Here is a 23,557-nt window from a genome sequence, read left to right on the forward strand (position 1 = left end):
AAGCCAGGCCAGCCTCCTACAATCACAGCTTGCCCAGTTAAATTGTGTGATCTGAGGCAAATATTTTAGTTCACCAAAACTATTTTTCCTTCATTATCCCAAATGAGAGCATATTCAAATATGTGAGTTCAGACTACCAGTGGTGGAAAACTATCACTTTTAACAAGTACTTCCCAGTGGAGTGCTAAAGTGTTCCCTGTTATTGTCAAGGCTTCATCTTAAAAAAATAAACAATTTTGAAGAGACTTTATCAGATTTTATGTGATGTTTGTTGTATGATTTACATACCAAATATTTGCAGGGCTTGACTCATGCACGTGCTGTAAGCTGTTAGCCAGACCCTTGGCTTGGCTCTGGCTTGGCACTCCCTGTTAATTTGTTGGCTCGCCCACCTCCATATTAACCAACTGAGGTTTACTCTCAGAACAATGGATTGCCCACAGATTAGGGAGGACCACATTATGTGACCGCATGGACTAAATTATGTATCAATAAAAAGTAAATTGTGGTGCATAAAATGACACTTTTGTGATGGTATTACTCATTATATTGCCATTTTTACAATCCTAATACTGTGTGGGCAAAGGTTTCACCTCATTAGTACAGGCTTAGCACCAAAAGGTTGCACATATGTTATATATGGTGATCAGAGTTGTGGTCCTGCCATGTGGTTTTGCTGCACTTTTGAATGAATTTGAGGTGAAAGGGATAGTTTACTCTTGACTGATTCTAATATATGGATTGAAGTGCGTGAGTGCCTTGTGGCCTATGTTTGGACTATTTTGGTATGCGTTAAAGGGTGCCAACCTTCAGAAGTGCAAAACCAGTATTTCATGCAGCTAAAAGGCCCATAAATTCATCCAATCCCTCTGAAAGATCTTCCATAGAAAGGAAATACGACATGCACTTTACATTGCAACAGGGCCTATAGCACATAGACTTTAATAAATGCAACATTTGCCTTGAAGGAGAAGAGTGGATGGACATGGAGGGAGAGGCCATTAAATAAAATCAGTTATTGATCCTGATGACAGAATATAATTTTTTTCATTAAAGATTTACGTTATTAATGGTTTCAATGAGCCAAGAAAATAAAAAAAGACCTTGAGATTTATATTCTGTCAAATACTTATGTTACAGCACCTTGAGACTTACAAGGAATAGGAACACTCTATTGAAATACCAATATAATAATACATTGTTACAGAGTTGCCCATTTATAATTTTAAAAGAAACGTGATAACCTCTCCTTTGTGGTAGTTTAGAGTGGGACAAGGTACCACTGCAGTGTATTTGTCAACAGGGAGAGCTATGCTAATGGAGCCATTCGCTGCTGTTCATCCATCCCCACCAATTCCTTAAGTGACACCTTGCAAGTGGGCTGAAGAGAGGGTGGTACTGCAGGGGGCACAAGAAGAAATTAAAAAAACAAAGCCTCCTCTACATTTGAAAGGCCTTTGGATGGCCTGTGTGGTACTGGAGTCCAACTCACAGATCAGATAAGAATCCTTGGTGTCAGGGACGCTGCAGCAGCCCCAGCAACAGAGTTTGGGAGCTTTGATTCAGAAAAAAATCAGCAACCCAGTTTAAACTTCATTCGTTTTCAGTTCTTGTGCTTTTAATGCACTGAAAAACCAATGAAATGTAAACAGGGACGGCATGACAGTCTAGTTCTAAAGGTCAAGGTCATTTGTCCCTGTGTCCCCCACCCCACTCCTGTCCCCTGTGTCCCACTACTGCCAAAATCTGGGGGGGGGGGGGGTAAATCCCCGCATCCCCCACAGTTCCTACGCCTATGTCAGCATCTGTTTCCCAATCATTAGAACAAAAAATTATACTAACACGCGAGTAAGAACGTCTGGTCTGTATTCCCGACCTACATCCTCATTCAGTGCCTGTTCTTCCCCCACAGGCTTCTCAAGCCCTCCTGCCTAACCCAATTCATCACACCCATACTCAATAAAATGTTGGTATTTCTGGCTAGTGTTGTGACCTGTTACGACTCCTGTCCCATTCCTGCAGCTCCTTGTGCATGGAGGGCTGGCATGCTGACCCTGTGGCGGGAGGGGAGGAAATTATATATTTGTTGTACTCAGAGTACGGCCAGCGGGCCGCCAGCGTCCAGACAGACCTTGCCTGGCGGCCTGCGGGCCTTTTTTATGGCCTCGCCTTGGGGATGCCCTGCACAGCTGCTCCGTAGGGGGCTCCTTGATGCCCAATGTTTTCAGCAAACACAAAACAGTATCGCTGGAACATGCACCACACCAACTTCAGTGGGCATGCTCCAGGTGCCCCCTTTTGTGTTTACTGAAAGCATCGGGAAACCTCCTATGGTTGACGTCGTACACCTGGCAGTAGAGGGCAGCGAAGGCACTTTAAATGTTAGCTGCTGCGCATGCACAGCTGACTTTTAAGGAGCCTTTTTGCAAGCTTCCTGCTACCTATACTGAGGGCATCGTCACCCGCAGTATTGTTTGCCTTAGCCGCCTGCGGCTTACTTGCTCCAACATTTTTCTTCCACCAAAAAGACTCCACTAGCAGCAGTGGATCTGGTCAGCCTGCTCTCCTCCTTGCTTCCCGCCGACTAGCTTGCTTCCCTCCTGCCCTCATCTCCAGGTGGCCTTCAGGTCAGTGTGTTGACAGTTTTATGGCTGTTTGTGGGCCATTTTTAGGTCTGCTGGGCCATTTTGTACTATTGATTTCCCTGATATCAAAACTAACTGTGACTGCAGTAAGCTCAAATCCATGCAGTCGTCCATGCCTTGCAAAAATCGTATACAGCATGATTTTTTGTTTTTACTCTTAACAGCGCTGCCCCACCCGGCCCATATGTGTAGGCCCATTAGTGCCTCCCTCAGCCACAAACAAAACTGTACTTTTGGCCCCTGAAAAAAAGGTTGTGAGTATCCACGTTCTATAGTAATCTCGTTTGACAGAGAGGTGATAACTGGCCATCACTGGCAAATGGTGCAGTTAGATTGAGGGTGTGGGGGGGAGGAGTGAGGGGCGGAGTGGGAGGGGGAGGTGAAGTTGGTCTCTATCCCACAGAGGGAGACAACACTGGCCTGTTAATTAATAGATGCTGCCATAGTGTCAGTCATTGTCAGCAGCAGCAACCTTTTTCAACCTAATGAGGGGGCAGCCCTAGGAGGATTGGGGTCGAGGGTCAATGTGAGGAAGGACCACCTGTTGACAGAGGAGTCAAATGCTTCATATTTCCACCACCCAATATTTCAGTCTGCCGTCAATGAACACTCCACAGAGTTAGTGATGCAACTCTCCCTGACCGCAGCAAATACTTTCTTCTACATCATGACTGTACTGCATTCTACACAATGAGCGTTACAAGTAGTTCTGTAGCAGCTCCAAATAGTCCTCCATTACAGCGGTGAATACTTCATCCCATCAGACCCAAAAAGGCTATTCCGACAGCAGCAAATGACCACATTCCATTAGAGATTAATGTCTTATCTTGTCACTGTCAGATACCCGAAAACGTCGCCGACAAATATTTCATCCTCTCAGTATCATACACCACCGTGACAGCATCAAACACCCACTCACTAATTAGTCAAATAGCCCTCTCAGCAAGTGACAAACCACCCTGTGAGGTAGAAGCAAATTTGAGTACTCCATCCTACCAGCACTGAATCATCCTCTACCATAGTGCCAAATACCTGGTTGTCTCCAAAATGCTCCCAAAAGTGGACTGGAACCCATCAATCAGCCCAGATGCAAAAATCTTCAAACCAGCCTCACAATGCTGGAGATGGCGACTAGAAGAAGGCAATGGGGTCATGGCTGTTTGGTGGCAGCCCCCTAGCCTGCGGCCAACCAAGAAGAAGTCAGAGTATCCGATCCGGGTGTAGATACAGCTCTTACAGTGAAAAAAAAAACTTTTGAAATGCTACTGGCTCTAAATCCTCCTCTTATTTGCACCCCGGTACAAGGGGTGCTCACAACAACACCCTTCGCCTCCTTACCACAAGGGACCCCTGAGGTCATCCAGACAGGGGATCCCGAACGTGCTATCGGATTGCCCAAGATAGAGTCATTTCACAGTACTCTTATAGCTGCCTTGCAGGCAGCCAGGGTCACCCTGGTCACCCTGACGTGACACAATGAGAAACACCAAGAGTAACTAGAAACCTCTTTGTTCCAGGCTGCCAGATCTCTCCCATACTTATGTATCCGAGTTTTTCTTTGCAGCCCCGGCAGTGACACGGTGAGGACTTGTAGGAAAGCAGCCTCTTTCTAGCCCTCTCCCTCCTTGGACGCCTCCAACTCCCTGGTTACCGGGACGTCAAACATCCGTCAAATGGATGCGCAGCCTTAGTAGAAGGTCATTCTGGGGTGAATATAGTCACAAAAATCAAATATCGCATCTGGTCTCCAAGTAACAAGTGATGCGCAAATATCTCGGGTGATGATCCCGTACTCTGTAAAAAACACAGCAATGGTGCTCCGGTTTGCCCATAGAAATTCCACCCCAAGTTCCAGCAATTGGCGTTGTAAATTACTAACTGGACTTTTCTTGCCATGTAAATTGAAAATGAAGTGTAAAACAGTTTACAGAAGCAAGGCAATTCAAATCACCACCGCTGCCATGAGCACAAGAGTTACTAGCTCCCTGTCTGAATATCTAGAAAGGATCCCGGCTGGGATGAAAGGCTAACTGAAACCGGAGGAGGGGCCATCACACACTGTAACAGAAGGAAGCGTGACCTAGGGTGATGGCCAATAGAAACGTTCAGGAATGTTCACTTAGTTACTACGCCAGGGGAGGGAACTCAGCACACAAAGGAGGGACATTTCACAAAATGCACCAAGAAAAATGAAGCATTTACAACAAGCACAACAAAAAATGAATAGCAAGAGTGGGGGTGGTTAAAAGCCCACAGAGAGATTACAACAAGCTCTAGAGCACTTACGTGCGCTCAACCCTAAAAACGGAGATACTGGGGAGTGTGCCTCTGGATTTGGATCTATTGTTCCATGACGTCCATGTGTGTATCTACTTTATTTTAGAATTATGAGCGTTGAGTTAATAGGGAGACAATTACCATCTTATACAGTACTCTCTTTGAAACATTTGAAACATGATTAATTTGGTCTTTCAGCAGACAATTAAGGATGTTGAAATTAAAAAAGAGGACAAGTAAGGGGAGATACTCCCCCACACAAAGTTGACTAAGGTTATTATACTCTTTAAAACGTTCTTGTCCTGTTTTGGTTGAAATCTTCACCATCAGGCTAGAGTAGCTGAGGGGAGCACACATCTAACACGTAAGCACAGTGACCAACAGCGTCAGCATGTTACTAGCACTGAACTTTATGTACATGACTGAAGTTGTTTGTTGGAATGCCTAAGTCATAAGAGGATGAAGTAAAGAAGAGATCTCAGGGAGGGTAAATAATATATATTTCATTATGTTCCACATATTAACCTACAGTACATATTTTCACACTAGCCCCATTTACCAATCCATAACAAATTTGCTCGCTGCCGTAGGCATTTGAGTAACACGTCTCAAAGCCCCATTTAAAGCGGAACGATGTTGCCTAACTTGATAAATTAAATTACTTTAAATATCTTGAAACAGTAAAAGTTTTTGCCAAATAAATTTTACAGCTCTATTACTTATCGGGTTGAAATGAAGGATATGGACCTTGTGTGTTGTTCTGCTTCTCAGTGCCACTTACCAGATAAACGCCTTTCAGTATGGCCCCGCTAATTAGGTGGAGGCATTCCACCATAAGTGCCCATGCCAGTGCATCCAGAAACTGAAAGAGAGAATAAAAATGATTAGTGGTGCTACCTTTAATAACACCCTGTCCTGATGGTCATGTTTACAAAAGATAATGGAGTATAACAACTACAATGCAGCCTAGTATCCCAATAATTTCTCCAGAGATTATATAGTCTAGGGGACATCTGCCAGTGTCTCCAATGTCCTTGTAAATGGAATTCCTTTTTTCTTTAAAACAGCACTAGTTCCTTTAAACCCTTGTGTGCTGAGGTTGGAATGGTTCCGTCCTCAGCCACCGTGGGCATGTGCTGGGGGGAGGAACTGTTCCATCCTAGCATCCACAAATAGGGAAAGCGCTGGTGCTCCCCCATTGTGCTTCCACTGCCACCCCAGCCCCCCCTCCTTCAGCGATCTGATGACATTGGCACTCCCATAGCATGCCAATGTCATCGAATGCAGCTGACCACGCTGGAAACCATTTTTTACACTGTGCAGAGGAGAGAGGACCCAGTAAGTCCTTCTCCAGGGGGAGGGTGGGTTCTTTTCTTTCAAAACAGACACAGAGGGAAAAGAAGGAATCTTCCCTTTACCTAATGCCTGTTTTGAATTGATTCCTGCTTCACAATAGTGGACGAGGCACATGATCGTGGAGCAATAATCATTGACTACCAGAGTTATTTTTTTCATAAGTATGAGGAGAGGGCAACTCCCTATTTTATCTATGTTTCAGTCCTCCTTGGGATTAGATAGGTCATTTTTGCACCTGATCTGCCCACCGGCAGGTTTGAAACCCACTAGGCACAAGGGAATTTTATTTGTGCAATTGAAGGGAACGACCCCCTTGGGAAAGGGTCGTTGCCCTGAGGCAAAAGTTTTTTTCTGTATTTTGGCACCCCAAGGCGCTAGATCTGCTGTTTTTTTTACCGATCTGCCCCCGGGGGAGGTTCAAAACCCACTAGGCACCAGGGATTTTTATTTTTGCAATTGAAGGGAGTGACTGTTTGAGCAAGGGTCGCTGCATTGGGGGCAAAATGTTTTTCTGTGTTTCTGTCCCGCCCTAGGGCTAGATCTGCCTTTTTTCACCCACTCTGACCCCAAGGTGTGGGTTGGGGGTCGAAATCCAATAAGCACCAAGGATTTTTAAATTGTGCAGTCGAAGGGAGTGACCCCTTGGGCAAGGGCCACATGTGTTTTCTGTGTTTTGCCATTGGAGCAAGTTCAGCAGTTTTTTTGGCCGATCTCCCCAGGGGGATCGTAACCCACTAGACGCAAGAGATTTTTTTGATAATTTTGTGGGGTGTGACTGTAGGAAAGTACCATCTTGCCTGGCATGTTACCCCCATTTTTACTTGTGTGTATGTTTGTTTTTGCCTCTGTCAATGGGATCCTGCTAGCCAGAATCCCAGTGCTAATAAAGTATGCCCTGTATGTGTTCCCTGTGTGGCGCCTAACTGTATCACTGAGGCTCTGCTAACAAGAACCTCAGTATATATGCTCTCTCTGCTTTTAAAAATTGTCACTACAGGCTAGTGACTAATTTTACCAATTCTCATTGGCACACTGGAACACCCTTATAATTCTCTTGTATATGGTACCTAGGTACCCACGGTATTGGGGTTCCAGGAGATCCCTATGGGCTGCAGCATTTCTTTTGCCACCCATAGGGAGCTCAGACAATTCTTACACAGGCCTGCCACTGCAGCCTGCGTGAAATAACGTCCACGTTATTTCACAGCCATTTTTCAGTGCACTTAAATAACTTATAAGTCACCTATATGTCTAACCCTCACCTGGTGAAGGTTGGGTGCAAAGTTACTAAGTGTGAGGGCACCCTGGCACTAGCCAAGGTGCCCCCACATTGTTCAGGGCAACTTCCCTGAACTTTGTGAATGTGGGGACACCATTACACACGTGCACTACATACAGGTCAATACCTATATGTAGCGTCACAATGGTAACTCTGAACTGTAGGAAAGTACCATCTTGCCTGGCATGTTACCCCCATTTTCACTGTATATATGTTGTTTTAGTTGTATGTGTCACTGGGACCCTGTCAGCCAGGGCCCCAGTGCTCATAAGTGTGCCTGAATGTGTTACCTGTGTAGTGACTAACTGTCTCACTGAGGCTCTGCTAATCAGAACCTCAGTGGCTATGCTCGCTCATTTCTTTCAAATTGTCACTAACAGGCTAGTGACCAATTTTACCAATTTACATTGGTTTACTGGAACACCCTTATAATTCCCTAGTATATGGTACTGAGGTACCCAGGGTATTGGGGTTCCAGGAGATCCCTATGGGCTGCAGCATTGCTTTTGCCACCCATAGGGAGCTCTGACAATTCTTACACAGGCCTGCCACTGCAGCCTGAGTGAAATAACGTCCACGTTATTTCACAGCCATTTTACACCGCACTTAAGTAACTTTTAAGTCACCTATATGTCCAACCTTTACCTGGTAAAGGTTAGGTGCAAAGTTACTTAGTGTGAGGGCACCCTGGCACTAGCCAAGGTGCCCCCACATTGTTCAGGGCCAATTCCCCGGACTTTGTGAGTGCGGGGACACCATTACACGAGTGCAATACATATAGGTCACTACCTATATGTAGCTTCACAATGGTAACTCCGAATATGGCCATGTAACATGTCTATGATCATGGAATTGCCTCCTCTATGCCATCCTGGCATAGTTGGCACAATCCCATGGTCCCAGTGGTCTGTAGCACAGACCCTGGTACTGCCAAACTGCCTTTCCTGGGGTTTCACTGCAGCTGCTGCTGCTGCCAACCCCTCAGACAGGTTTCTGCCCTCCTGGGGTCAAGCCAGGCTTGTCCCAGGATGGCAGAATAAATGACTTCCTCTGAGAGAGGGTGTTACACCCTCTCCCTTTGGAAAATGGTGTGAAGGCAGGGGAGGAGTAGCCTACCCCAGCCTCTGGAAATGCTTTCATGGGCACATTTGGTGCCCATTTCTGCATAAGCCAGTCTACACCGGTTCAGGGCCCCTTAGCCCTGCTCTGGCGCGAAACTGGACAAAGGAAAGGGGAGTGACCACTCCCCTGACCTGCACCTCCCCTGGGAGGTGTCCAGAGCTCCTCCAGTGTGCTCCAGACCTCTGCCATCTTGGAAACAGAGGTGCTGCTGGCACACTGGACTGCTCTGAGTGGCCAGTGCCATCAGGTGACGTCAGAGACTCCTTCTGATAGGCTCCTTCGGGTGTTGCTAGCCTATCCTCTCTCCTAGGTAGCCAAACCCTCTTTTCTGGCTATTTAGGGTCTCTGTCTCTGGGGATTCCTTAGATAAAGAATGCAAGAGCTCATCCGAGTTCCTCTGCATCTCCCTCTTCACCTTCTGTCAAGGAATCGACTGCTGACCGCGCTGGAAGCTTGCAAAACTGCAACATAGTAGCAAAGACGACTACTGCAACTCTGTAACGCTGATCCTGCCGCCTTCTCGACTGTTTTCCTGGTGGTGCATGCTGTGGGGGTAGTCTGCCTCCTCTCTGCACTAGAAGCTCCGAAGAAATCTCCCGTGGGTCGACGGAATCGTCCCCCTGCAAGCGCAGGCACCAAAGAACTGCATCACCGGTCCCCTGGGTCTCCTCTCAGCACGACGAGCGAGGTCCATTGAATCCAGCAACTCTGTCCAAGTGACTCCCACAGTCCAGTGACTCTTCAGTCCAAGTTTGGTGGAGGTAAGTCCTTGCCTCCCCACGCCAGACTGCATTGCTGGGAACCGCGACTTTTGCAGCTACTCCGACCTCCGTGCACTTCCGGCGGAAATCCTTTGTGCACAGTCCAGCCTGGGTCCACGGCACTCTAACCTGCATTGCACGACCTCCTAAGTTGTTCTGCGGCGACGTGGGACTCCTTTGTGCGACTTCGGGTGAGCACTGTTTCACGCATCCTCATAGTGCCTGTTTCTGGCACTTCTCCGGGTGCTGCCTGCTGCTGAGAGGGCTCCTTGTCTTGCTCGACACCCCTTCTGTCCCCTGACGCAATTGGCGACATCCTGGTCCCTCCTGGGCCACAGCAGCATCCAAAAACCCTTGCCACACGATTTGCAGCTAGCAAGGCTTGTTGGCAGTCTTTCGGCGGGAAAACACTTCTGCACAACTCTCCACGGCGTGACGGGTCCGTCCTCCAAAGGGGAAGTCTCTAGCCCTTGTCGTTCCTGCAGAAACCTAAGCTTCTACTGCCCAGTAGCAGCTTCTTTGCACCCACAGCTGGCATTTCCTGGGCATCTGCCCATCTCCGACTTGCTTGTGACTTTTGGACTTGGTCCCCTTGTTCCACAGGTACACTCGACTGGAAATCCATTGTTGTTGCATTGCTGGTTTGTGTCTTTCCTGCAGAATTCCCCTATCATGACTTCTATGTCCTTTGGGGAACTTTAGTGCACTTTGCACTCACTTTTCAGGGTCTTGGGGTGGGCTATTTTTCTAACCCTTACTATTTTCTAATAGTCCCAGCGACCCTCTACAAGGTCACATAGGTTTGGGGTCCATTCGTGGTTCGCATTCCACTTTTGGAGTATATGGTTTGTGTTGCCCCTATCCCTATGTGTCCCCATTGCATCCTATTGTAACTATACATTGTTTGCACTGTTTTATAATACTATTACTGCATATTTTGGTATTGTGTACATATCTTGTGTATATTTGCTATCCTCATACTGAGGGTACACTCTGAGATACTTTGGCATATTGTCAAAAAAATAAAGTACCTTTATTTTTAGTATATCTGTGTATTGTGTTTTCTTATGATATTGTGCATATGACACTAAGTGGTACTGTAGGAGCTTCACTCGTCTCCTAGTTCAGCCTAAGCTGCTCTGCTAAGCTACCATTATCTATCAGCCTATGCTGCTAGACACCCTATACACTAATAAGGGATAACTGGGCCTGGTGCAAGGTGCAAGTACCCCTTGGTACTCACTACAAGCCAGTCCAGCCTCCTACATTGGTTGTGCAGCGGTGGGATAAGTGCTTTGAGACTACTTACCACTCTTGTCATTGTACTTTTCATAAGAGAAAAATATACAAAACAAGTTCAGTGTATGTACACCTAACCAAAACGTTTTGCATTTCCTCTTTTCACTCTTTTCTAAGTGCTGAAAAGTACTTCTAAACTTTCTAAAAAGTTCTAAAAAGTTTTAAAAGTTTTTTTCTGTCTTTCTAAAAGTTCTGAAAAGCTTTTTCTCACTTTTTCTGTCACTTAATCTCTTTCTAAAGTGTCTGGCACAGGCCAAAATGTTGATCTGTCCAAACTTGCATATGACCACCTTAGCTGGAAAGGAGCAAGGAGTCTCTGTATAGAAAGAGGTTTGAGTGTAGGGAAGAATCCTTCCTTGGCATTATTGCTTAACATGCTTAGAGAACAAGATAAGGCCAAAAGGGCCCCATATGTTGAAAAAGTAGCTAATGGTTCCCAATCTGATCTAGGGACACCCCTAGGAAAAGATTCAGGAAAGAAACTTCAGAGCCTGTCCATTACTAGACAGTCTAGCATAGTTGGTACTGATGTAGAGTCACACCATACAGATAGTGTTGTCTCACATCATAGCAAGAGCATTCATTCTCACCACAGTAGAAGTGATGTTTCTGTTAACCAAGCTGTTAGGGTGCCTTCTGTAAGGGACAGGTCTCCTTCAGTCCATTCTCACCATACTTCTGTTTCAAGACATGTCCCTCCCACTCGCCCTGATGACAGATTGTTAGAAAGGGAGCTCAATAGATTGAGAGTGGAACAAACCAGACTGAAGCTCAAGAAGCAACAGCTGGATTTGGAGAGACAGACCTTAGAAGTAGAGAAGGAAAGACAGAAGTTGGGTTTAGAAACCCATGGTGGCAGCAGCAGTATTCCCCATAGTCATCCTGCAAAAGAGCATTATTCCAGGAATCTGCACAAGATAGTTCCCCCTTATAAGGAGGGGGATGACATTAACAAGTGGTTTGCTGCACTTGAGAGAGCCTGTGCTGTACAGGATGTCCCTCAAGGGCAGTGGGCTGCTATCCTATGGCTATCATTTAGTGGAAAAGGTAGGGATAGGCTCCTTACTGTGAAAGAAAGTGAAGCCAATGATTACAAAGTTCTTACGAATGCACTCCTGGATGGTTATGGCTTAACCACTGAACAATACAGGATAAAGTTCAGAGAGACCAAAAAGGAGTCTTCACAAGACTGGGTTGATTTCATTGACCATTCAGTGAAGGCCTTGGAGGGGTGGTTACATGGCAGTAAAGTTACTGATTATGACAGCCTGTATAACTTGATCCTGAGAGAGCATATTCTTAATAATTGTGTGTCTGATTTGTTGCACCATTACTTGGTGGACTCTGATCTGACCTCTCCCCAAGAATTGGGAAAGAAGGCAGACAAATGGGTCAGAACAAGGGTGAACAGAAAAGTTAATACAGGGGGTGACAAAGATGGCAACAAGAAGAAGGATGGTAAGTCTTCTGACAAGGGTGGGGACAAATCTAAAAATGAGTCTTCATCAGGCCCACAAAAACACTCTGGTGGGTGTGGTGGGCCCAAATCCTCTTCTAATCAAAACAAGGAAAAGAAACCATGGTGCTATTTATGTAAAATAAAAGGCAATTGGACAACAGATCCCAGTTGTCCAAAGAAAAGCACCAAGCCTCCTACCACTACAACCCCTACTGCTACACCTAGTGTCCCTACTAATAGCAGTGGTGGTGGGAGCAAACCTACTAATAGCCAATCCAAGGGAGTAGCTGGGCTCACTTTTGGTAACTTAGTTGGGGTTGGTCTTGTTAGGGAGACCACAGAGGCTGTATTAGTCTCTGAGGGGGCTATTGATTTAGCCACCTTAGTTGCTTGTCCCCTTAATATGGATAAGTACAAGCAGCTACCCCTAATAAATGGTGTTGAGGTTCAGGCCTACAGGGACACTGGTGCCAGTGTGACTATGGTCATAGAGAAACTGGTCCACCCTGAACAACACCTACTTGGTCACCAGTGCCAAGTAACCGATGCTCCCAACAACACACTTAGCCACCCCATGGCTGTTGTAAATCTCAACTGGGGGGGGGGTTACTGGTCCAAAGAAAGTTGTGGTAGCCACAGATTTACTTGTAGACTGTCTACTAGGAAATGATTTGGAGACATCAGCTTGGTCAGATGTGGAGTTGGAGGCCCATGCAGCAATGCTGGGCATCCCAGGGCATATTTTTGCTTTAACCAGGGCTCGGGCCAAAAAGCAAAAAGGACAGGGAAGCTTGGATCCTGGAACAATGGACCAAGTGCTCCCTAAAGCTAGGGCTAGTAGAAGTAAAGCACTTCCTACTATCCCTCCCTCTACAGTGGATTCTTGTTCTGAGGAAGAAGAATTTCCACCCTGTGCAGAACCTACACCAGAGGAGCTGGAAGCAGACACTGCTGAGCTTTTGGGTGAAGGGGGGCCTGCCAGGGAGGAGCTGAGTGTGGCACAGCAAACCTGTCCCACACTAGAGGGTCTAAGACAGCAAGCTGTCAAACAGGCTAATGGGGATGTCAGTGACTCTCACAGAGTTTACTGGGAGGACAACCTCTTGTACACTGAAGCAAGGGATCCTAAACCTGGAACTGCCAGGAGGTTAGTGATTCCTCAGGAGTACAGAAAGTTCCTCCTAACTCTAGCCCACGACATTCCCCTAGCTGGACATCTGGGACAAATGAAAACTTGGGACAGGCTTGTTCCCCTGTTTCATTGGCCTAGGATGTCTGAGGACACAAAGGAATTTTGTAAGTCCTGTGAAACCTGACAAGCCAGTGGCAAGACAGGTGGCACTCCAAAGGCACCCCTTATTCCACTGCCTGTGGTTGGGGTTCCCTTTGAAAGGGTAGGGGTTGACATAGTTGGCCCCCTTGACCCTCCTACTGCTTCAGGCAATAGGTTTATCTTAGTGGTAGTGGACCATGCCACAAGATATCCTGAAGCAATTCCTTTAAGGACCACTACAGCACCTGCAGTGGCAAAGGCCCTGCTGGGAATATTTTCTAGGGTGGGCTTCCCAAAGGAAGTAGTATCAGACAGGGGAAGTAATTTCTTGTCTGCTTACTTAAAGGCCATGTGGAAGGAGTGTGGTGTGACTTACAAGTTCGCTACACCCTATCATCCACAAACAAATGGACTGGTGGAGAGATTTAACAAAACTCTCAAAGGCATGATTATGGGTCTCCCTGAAAAACTCCGCAGGAGATGGGATATCCTGTTACCATGCCTCCTTTTTGCCTACAGGGAGGTACCCCAGAAAGGAGTGGGCTTCAGCCCCTTTGAACTCCTCTTTGGACACCCTGTTAGGGGTCCACTAACACTTGTCAAGGAGGGTTGGGAACAACCTTTAAAAGCTCCAAAACAAGATATTGTGGATTATGTACTTGGCCTCAGATCAAGGATGGCTGAGTATATGAAAAAGGCCATTAAAAACCTTCAGGCCAGCCAAGAGCTCCAGAAGCAATGGCATGATCAGAAGGCTGTTTTGGTTCAGTTCCAACCAGGGCAGAAAGTGTGGGTCTTGGAGCCTGTGCCCCAAGAGCACTCCAAGATAAATGGAGTGGACCCCACACAATTGTTGAGAAAAAGGGGGAAGTCACCTACTTAGTTGACTTAGGCACTGCCAGGAGTCCCCTTAGGGTGCTCCATGTCAATCGCCTGAAACCCTACTATGACAGGGCTGATCTCACCCTGCTCCTGGCAACTGATGAGGGACAGGAAGAAGACAGTGATCCTCTACCTGATCTCTTCTCTTCCACAGAACAAGATGCTCTAGTGGAAGGGGTAGTTTTGGCTGATTGTCTTACTGCTGAGCAGAAAGACCCTTGCATAAATCTCCTGGGTCAGTTTTCTGAACTCTTCTCTACTGTGCCAGGTACCACTTCTTGGTGTGAGCACACTATAGATACTGGAGACAGCTTGCCTGTCAAAAGTAAGATCTATAGGCAGCCTGACCATGTCAGGGACTGCATAAAGCAAGAGGTGCAGAAAATATTAGAACTAGGAGTGGTTGAGCACTCTGAAAGTCCATGGGCTTCTCCTGTGGTACTTGTACCAAAACCCCATTCCAAAGATGGAAAGAAGGAAATGCGGTTTTGTGTAGACTACAGAGGTCTCAACCAGGTAACCAAAACTGATGCTCACCCTATACCCAGGGCAGATGAGCTCATAGATACACTGGCATCTGCCAAGTATCTAAGCACTTTTGATTTGACTGCAGGGTATTGGTAGATCAAATTATCAGAAGATGCTAAACCTAAAACTGCATTTTCAACCATTGGAGGACATTACCAGTTCACAGTAATGCCGTTTGGTTTGAAAAATGCACCTGCCACTTTTCAGAGGTTGGTGAACACAGTCCTGCAAGGGCTGGAAGCTTTCAGTGCAGCATATTTGGACGATATAGCTGTCTTTAGCTCCAGCTGGGATGATCACCTGGTCCACCTGTGGAAAGTTTTAGAGGCCCTGCAAAAGGCAGGCCTCACTATCAAGGCTTCAAAGTGCCAGATAGGGCAGGGTAAGGTGGTTTATCTGGGACACCTTGTTGGTGGGGAACAGATTGCACCACTACAGGGGAAAATCCAAACAATTATTGATTGGGTTCCCCCTACTACTCAGACTCAGGTGAGAGCCTTCCTAGGCCTCACTGGGTATTACAGGAGGTTCATTAAGAACTATGGCTCCAGTGCAGCCCCTCTTAATGACCTCACATCCAAGAAAATGCCTAAAAAGGTATTATGGACAGCAAACTGTCAGAAAGCTTTTGAGGAGCTGAAGCAGGCCATGTGCTCTGCACCTGTCCTGAAAAGCCCTTGTTACTCTAAAAAATTCTATGTCCAAACTGATGCATCTGAATTAGGAGTAGGGGCCTTCCTATCACAACTTAATTCTGAGGGCCAGGATCAACCTGTTGCTTTTATTAGTAGGAGGTTGACCCCTAGAGAAAAGCGTTGGTCTGCCATAGAGAGGGAGGCCTTTGCTGTGGTCTGGGCTCTGAAGAAGTTGAGGCCATACCTGTTTGGCACTCACTTCATTGTTCAGACAGACCAAAAACCTCTACTTTGGCTAAAACAAATGAAAGGTGAAAATCCTAAATTGTTGAGGTGGTCCATATCCCTACAGGGAATGGACTATAGAGGAACATAGACCTGGGAGTAGCCACTCCAATGCAGATGGACTCTCCAGATATTTCCACTTAGACAATGAAGACTCATCAGGTCATGGCTAGTCTTATTGTCCTTCGTTTGGGGGGGGGGGTTGTGTAGGAAAGTACCATCTTGCCTGGCATGTTACCCCCATTTTTCACTGTATATATGTTGTTTTAGTTGTATGTGTCACTGGGACCCTGTCAGCCAGAGCCCCAGTGCTCATAAGTGTGCCTGAATGTGTTACCTGTGTAGTGACTAACTGTCTCACTGAGGCTCTGCTAATCAGAACCTCAGTGGTTATGCTCTCTCATTTCTTTCAAATTGTCACTAACAGGCTAGTGACCAATTTTACCAATTTACATTGGCTTACTGGAACACCCTTATAATTCCCTAGTATATGGTACTGAGGTACCCAGGGTATTGGGGTTCCAGGAGATCCCGATGGGCTGCAGCATTGCTTTTGCCACCCATAGGGAGCTCTGACAATTCTTACACAGGCCTGCCACTGCAGCCTGAGTGAAATAACGTCCACGTTATTTCACAGCCATTTTACAATGCACTTAAGTAACTTATAAGTCACCTATATGTCCAACCTTTACCTGGTAAAGGTTAGGTGCAAAGTTACTTAGTGTGAGGGCACCCTGGCACTAGCCAAGGTGCCCCCACATTGTTCAGGGCCAATTCCCCGGACTTTGTGAGTGCGGGGACACCATTACATGTGTGCACTACATATAGGTCACTACCTATATGTAGCTTCACAATGGTAACTCCGAATATGGCCATGTAACATGTCTATGATCATGGAATTGCCTCCTCTATGCCATCCTGGCATAGTTGGCACAATCCCATGGTCCCAGCGGTCTGTAATACAGACCCTGGTACTGCCAAACTGCCTTTCCTGGGGTTTCACTGCAGCTGCTGCTGCTGCCAAACCCTCAGACAGGTTTCTGCCCTCCTGGGGTCAAGCCAGGCTTGTCCCAGGATGGCAGAACAAAGGACTTCCTCTGAGAGAGGGTGTTACACCCTCTCCCTTTGGAAAATGGTGTGAAGGCAGGGGAGGAGTAGCCTCCCCCAGCCTCTGGAAATGCTTTCATGGGCACATTTGGTGCCCATTTCTGCATAAGCCAGTCTACACCGGTTCAGGGACCCCTTAGCCCTGCTCTGGCGCGAAACTGGACAAAGGAAAGGGGAGTGACCACTCCCCTGACCTGCACCTCCCCTGGGAGGTGTCCAGAGCTCCTCCAGTGTTCTCCAGACCTCTGCCATCTTAGAAATAGAGGTGCTGCTGGCACACTGGACTGCTCTGAGTGGCCAGTGCCATCAGGTGACGTCAGAGACTCCTTCTGATAGGCTCCTTCAGGTGTTGCTAGCCTATCCTCTCTCCTAGGTAGCCAAACCCTCTTTTCTGGCTATTTAGGGTCTCTGTCTCTGGGGATTCCTTAGATAACGAATGCAAGAGCTCATCCGAGTTCCTCTGCATCTCTCTCTTCACCTTCTGCCAAGGAATCGACTGCTGACCGCGCTGGAAGCCTGCAAAACTGCAACATAGTAGCAAAGACGACTACTGCAACTCTGTAACGCTGATCCTGCCGCCTTCTCGACTGTTTTCCTGGTGGTGCATGCTGTGGGGGTAGTCTGCCTCCTCTCTGCACTAGAAGCTCCGAAGAAATCTCCCGTGGGTCGACGGAATCGTCCCCCTGCAACCGCAGGCACCAAAGAACTGCATCATTGGTCCCCTGGGTCTCCTCTCAGCACGACAAGCGAGGTCCCTTGAATCCAGCAACTCTGTCCAAGTGACTCCCACAGTCCAGTGACTCTTCAGACCAAGTTTGGTGGAGGTAAGTCCTTGCCTCCCCACGCCAGACTGCATTGCTGGGAACTGCAACTTTTGCAGCTACTCCGGCCTCCGTGCACTTCCGGTGGAAATCCTTTGTGCACAGTCCAGCCTGGGTCCACGGCACTCTAACCTGCATTGCACGACCTCCTAAGTTGTTCTCCGGCGACGTGGGACTCCTTTGTGCGACTTTGGGTGAGCACCGTTTCACGCATCTTCGTAGTGCCTGTTTCTGGCACTTCTCCGGGTGCTGCCTGCTGCTGAGAGGGCTCCTTGTCTTACTCGACGCCCCCTCTGTCCCCTGACGCAATTGGCGACATCCTGGTCCCTCCTGGGCCACAGCAGCATCCAAAAACCCTTACCGCACGATTTGCAGCTAGCAAGGCTTGTTGGTGGTCTTTCGGCGGGAAAATACTTCTGCACGACTCTCCACGGCGTGCGGGATCCGTCCTCCAAAGGGGAAGTCTCTAGCCCTTGCCGTTCCTGCAGAAACCTAAGCTTCTACTGCCCAGTAGCAGCTTCTTTGCACCCACAGCTGGCATTTCCTGGGCATCTGCCCATCTCCGACTTGCTTGTGACTTTTGGACTTGGTCCCCTTGTTCCACAGGTACCCTCGACTGGAAATCCATCGTTGTTGCATTGCTGGTTTGTGTCTTTCCTGCAGAATTCCCCTATCACGACTTCTATGTCCTTTGGGGAACTTTAGTGCACTTTGCACTCACTTTTCAGGGTCTTGGGGTGGGCTATTTTTCTAACCCTTAATATTTTCTAATAGTCCCAGCGACCCTCTACAAGGTCACATAGGTTTGGGGTCCATTTGTGGTTCGCATTCCACTTTTGGAGTATATGGTTTGTGTTGCCCCTATCCCTATGTGTCCCCATTGCATCCTATTGTAACTATACATTGTTTGCACTGTTTTCTAATACTATTACTGCATATTTTGGTATTGTGTACATATATCTTGTTTATATTTGCTATCCTCATACTGAGGGTACACTCTGAGATACTTTGGCATATTATCATAAAAATAAAGTACCTTTATTTTTAGTATATCTGTGTATTGTGTTTTCTTATGATATTGTGCATATGACACTAAGTGGTACTGTAGGAGCTTCACTCGTCTCCTAGTTCAGCCTAAGCTGCTCTGCTAAGCTACCATTATCTATCAGCCTATGCTGCTAGACACCCTATACACTAATAAGGGATAACTGGGCCTGGTGCAAGGTGCAAGTACCCCTTGGTACTCACTACAAGCCAGTCCAGCCTCCTACATGAACATGGCCATGTAACATGTCTAGGATCATGGAATTGTCACCCCAATACCATTCTGGTACTGGGGTGACAATTCCATGCATCCCCGGGGCTCTAGCATGGCTCCCGGGTACTGCCAAACTAGCTCTCTGGGGATTTCCGGGGAGCTGCAGCTGCTGCCAACCCTCAGACAGGTTTCTTCCCTCCTGGGGTCTGGGCAGCCCAGTCCCAGGAAGGCAGAACAAAGAATTTCCTCTGAGCGAGGGTGTTACACCCTCTCCCTTTGGAAATAGGTGTGAAGGGCTGGGGAGGAGTAGCCTCCCTCAGCCTCTGGAAATGCTTTGAAGGGCACAGATGGTGCCCTCCTTGCATAAGCCAGTCTACACCGGTTCAGGGATCCCCCCAGCCCTGCTCTGGCGTGAAACTGGACAAAGGAAAGGGGAGTGACCACTCCCTTGACCAGCACCTCCCAAGGGAGGTGCCCAGAGCTCCTCCAGTGTGTCCCACACCTCTGCCATCTTGAATGCAGAGGTGTGAGGGCACAATGGACAGCTCTGAGTGGCCAGTGCCAGGAGGTGACGTCAGAGACCCCTCCTGATAAGTGCTTTCCTTTCTCTGTAGCCAATCCTCCTCTGTGGGCTATTTAGGGTCTCTCCTATGGGCTTCTCACCAGATAACGAACGCAAGAGCTCACCAGACTTCCTCTGCAATTCCCTCTCCGACTTCTGCCAAGGATCGACTGCTGACTGCTCCAGGATGCCTGCATAACCGCAACAAAGTAGCAAGAAGACTGTCAGAAACATTGTAGCGCCTCATCCTGCCAGCTTTCTCAACTGTTTCCTGGTGGTGTATGCTCTGAGGGCTGTCTGCCTTCACCCTGCACTGGAAGCCAAGAAGAAATCTCCTGTGGGTCGACAGAATCTCTCCCTGCTAACACAGGCACCAAACTTCTGCATCACTGGTCCTCTGGGTCCCCTCTCATCCTGGCGAGCTTGGTCCCTGGAACACAGGAGCTGGGTCCAAGTGTCTTCGACAGTCCAGTGGCCCTTCTGTCCAAATTTGGTGGAGGTAAGTCCTTGCCTCTCCACGCCAGACAGTAATCCTATCTACTGCGTGAACTGCAGCTGCTCAGGCACTTTTGCAAGACTTCCTTTGTGCACAGCCTAGCACAGGTCCCCAGCAGTCTGTCCTGCATTGCCCAACTCGCTGAGTTGGACTCCGACGTCGTGGGACCCTCTTTTGTTGCTCTGAGTTGACTGTCGTCCTCAGATCTTCTAAGTGCCTCCTTGTGAGAAAGTAGCCTCTTTCTAGCCTTGTTACCCCCACTTTTGGCCTGTTTGTGAGTGTATGTCAGGGTGTTTTCACTGTCTCACTGGGATCCTGCTAGCCAGGGCCCAGTGCTCATAGTGAAAACCCTATGTTTTCAGTATGTTTGTTATGTGTCACTGGGACCCTGCTAGTCAGGACCCCAGTGCTCATAAGGTTGTGGCCTATATGTGTGTGTTCCCTGTGTAGTGCCTAACTGTCTCACTGAGGCTCTGCTAATCAGAACCTCAGTGGTTATGCTCTCTCATTTCTTTCCAAATTGTCACTAACAGGCTAGTGACCATTTTTACCAATTTACATTGGCTTACTGGAACACCCTTATAATTCCCTAGTATATGGTACTGAGGTACCCAGGGTATTGGGGTTCCAGGAGATCCCTATGGGCTGCAGCATTTCTTTTGCCACCCATAGGGAGCTCTGACAATTCTTACACAGGCCTGCCACTGCAGCCTGAGTGAAATAACGTCCACGTTATTTCACAGCCATTTTACACTGCACTTAAGTAACTTATAAGTCACCTATATGTCTAACCTTTACCTGGTAAAGGTTAGGTGCAAAGTTACTTAGTGTGAGGGCACCCTGGCACTAGCCAAGGTGCCCCCACATTGTTCAGAGCCAATTCCCTGAACTTTGTGAGTGCGGGGACACCATTACACGCGTGCACTACATATAGGTCACTACCTATATGTAGCTTCACAATGGTAACTCCGAATATGGCCATGTAACATGTCTATGATCATGGAATTGCCCCCTCTATGCCATCCTGGCATAGTGGGCACAATCCCATGATCCCAGTGGTCTGTAGCACAGACCCTGGTACTGCCAAACTGCCCTTCCTGGGGTTTCACTGCAGCTGCTGCTGCTGCCAACCCCTCAGACAGGCATCTGCCCTCCTGGGGTCCAGCCAGGCCTGGCCCAGGATGGCAGAACAAAGAACTTCCTCTGAGAGAGGGTGTGACACCCTCTCCCTTTGGAAAATGGTGTGAAGGCAGGGGAGGAGTAGCCTCCCCCAGCCTCTGGAAATGCTTTGTTGGGCACAGAGGTGCCCAATTCTGCATAAGCCAGTCTACACCGGTTCAGGGGACCCCTTAGCCCTGCTCTGGCGCGAAACTGGACAAAGGAAAGGGGAGTGACCACTCCCCTGACCTGCACCTCCCCTGGGAGGTGTCCAGAGCTCCTCCAGTGTGCTCCAGACCTCTGCCATCTTGGAAACAGAGGTGCTGCTGGCACACTGGACTGCTCTGAGTGGCCAGTGCCACCAGGTGACGTCAGAGACTCCTTGTGATAGGCTCCTTCAGGTGTTGCTAGCCTATCCACTCTCCTAGGTAGCCAAACCCTCTTTTCTGGCTATTTAGGGTCTCTGTCTCTGGGGAAACTTTAGATAACGAATGCATGAGCTCAGCCGAGTTCCTCTGCATCTCTCTCTTCACCTTCTGATAAGGAATCGACTGCTGACCGCGCTGGAAGCCTGCAAAACTGCAACATAGTAGCAAAGACGACTACTGCAACTCTGTAACGCTGATCCTGCCGCCTTCTCGACTGTTTTCCTGCTTGTGCATGCTGTGGGGGTAGTCTGCCTCCTCTCTGCACCAGAAGCTCCGAAGAAATCTCCCGTGGGTCGACGGAATCTTCCCCCTGCAACCGCAGGCACCAAAAAGCTACATTACCGGTCCCTTGGGTCTCCTCTCAGCACAACGAGCGAGGTCCCTCGAATCCAGCGACTCTGTCCAAGTGACCCCCACAGTCCAGTGACTCTTCAGTCCAAGTTTGGTGGAGGTAAGTCCTTGCCTCACCTCGCTGGGCTGCATTGCTGGGAACTGCGACTTTTGCAGCTACTCCGGCCCCTGTGCACTTCCGGCGGAAATCCTTTGTGCACAACCAAGCCTGGGTCCACGGCACTCTAACCTGCATTGCACGACTTTCTAAGTTGGTCTCCGGCGACGTGGGACTCCTTTGTGCGACTTCGGGTGAGCACCGTTTCACGCATCCTCGTAGTGCCTGTTTCTGGCACTTCTCCGGGTGCTACCTGTTGCTGAGAGGGCTTTTTGTCTTGCTCGACGTCCCCTCTCTCTCCTGGTCCAATTTGCGGCCTCCTGGTCCCTCCTGGGCCACAGCAGCGTCCAAAAACGCTAACAGCACGATTTGCAGCTAGCAAGGCTTGTTGGCGTTCTTTCGGCGGGAAAACACTTCTGCACGACTCTCCACGGCGAGAGGGATCCGTCCACCAAAGGGGAAGTCTCTAGCCCTTTTCGTTCCTGCAGAAACCTCAGCTTCTTCTGTCCAGTAGAAGCTTCTTTGCACCCGCAGCTGGCATTTCCTGGGCATTTGCCCATCTCCGACTTGCTTGTGACTTTTGGACTTGGTCCCCTTGTTCCACAGGTACCCTAGATTGGAAATCCACAGTTGTTGCATTGTTGGTTTGTGTCTTTCCTGCATTATTCCTCTAACACGACTTCTTTGTCCTTAGGGGAACTTTAGTGCACTTTGCACTCACTTTTCAGGGTCTTGGGGAGGGTTATTTTTCGAACTCTCACTATTTTCTAATAGTCCCAGCGACCCTCTACAAGGTCACATAGGTTTGGGGTCCATTCGTGGTTCGCATTCCACTTTTGGAGTATATGGTTTGTGTTGCCCCTATCCCTATGTTTCCCCATTGCATCCTATTGTAACTATACATTGTTTGCACTGTTTTCTAAGACTATACTGCATATTTTTGCTATTGTGTATATATATCTTGTGTATATTTTCTATCCTCTCACTGAGGGTACACTCTAAGATACTTTGGCATATTGTCATAAAAATAAAGTACCTTTATTTTTAGTATAACTGTGTATTGTGTTTTCTTATGATATTGTGCATATGACACCAGTGGTATAGTAGGAGCTTTGCATGTCTCCTACTTCAGCCTAAGCTGCTCTGCTATAGCTAACTTCTATCAGCCTAAGCTGCTAGAAACACCTCTTCTACACTAATAAGGAATAACTGGACCTGGTACAGAGTGTCAGTACCCCTTGGTACCCACTACAAGCTCTGGCGCGGAACTGGACAAAGGAAAGGGGAGTGACCACTCCCCTGACCTGCACCTCCCATGGGAGGTGTCCAGAGCTCCTCCAGTGTGCTCCAGACCTCTGCCATCTTGGAAACAGAGGTGCTGCTGGCACACTGGACTGCTCTGAGTGGCCAGTGCCACCAGGTGACGTCAGAGACTCCTTGTGATAGGCTCCTTCAGGTGTTGCTAGCCTATCCTCTCT

General features: G+C 48.0%; 1 protein-coding gene across 1 annotated transcript in view; it reads right to left on the minus strand.

The window, feature by feature from the left end:
- Positions 1-23,557, minus strand: part of LOC138283576 (uncharacterized) — a 267,761-nt gene that overhangs the window by 34,589 nt on the left and 209,615 nt on the right. Inside the window, exon 6 of the mRNA XM_069221514.1 lies at positions 5,704-5,784. Coding sequence (XP_069077615.1) covers positions 5,704-5,784 — 81 coding nt within the window. The remainder of the gene's footprint in view (positions 1-5,703; positions 5,785-23,557) is intronic.

Source organism: Pleurodeles waltl, chromosome 3_1 (genome assembly GCF_031143425.1).
Source record: "Pleurodeles waltl isolate 20211129_DDA chromosome 3_1, aPleWal1.hap1.20221129, whole genome shotgun sequence".
Classification (NCBI taxonomy): domain Eukaryota; kingdom Metazoa; phylum Chordata; class Amphibia; order Caudata; family Salamandridae; genus Pleurodeles; species Pleurodeles waltl.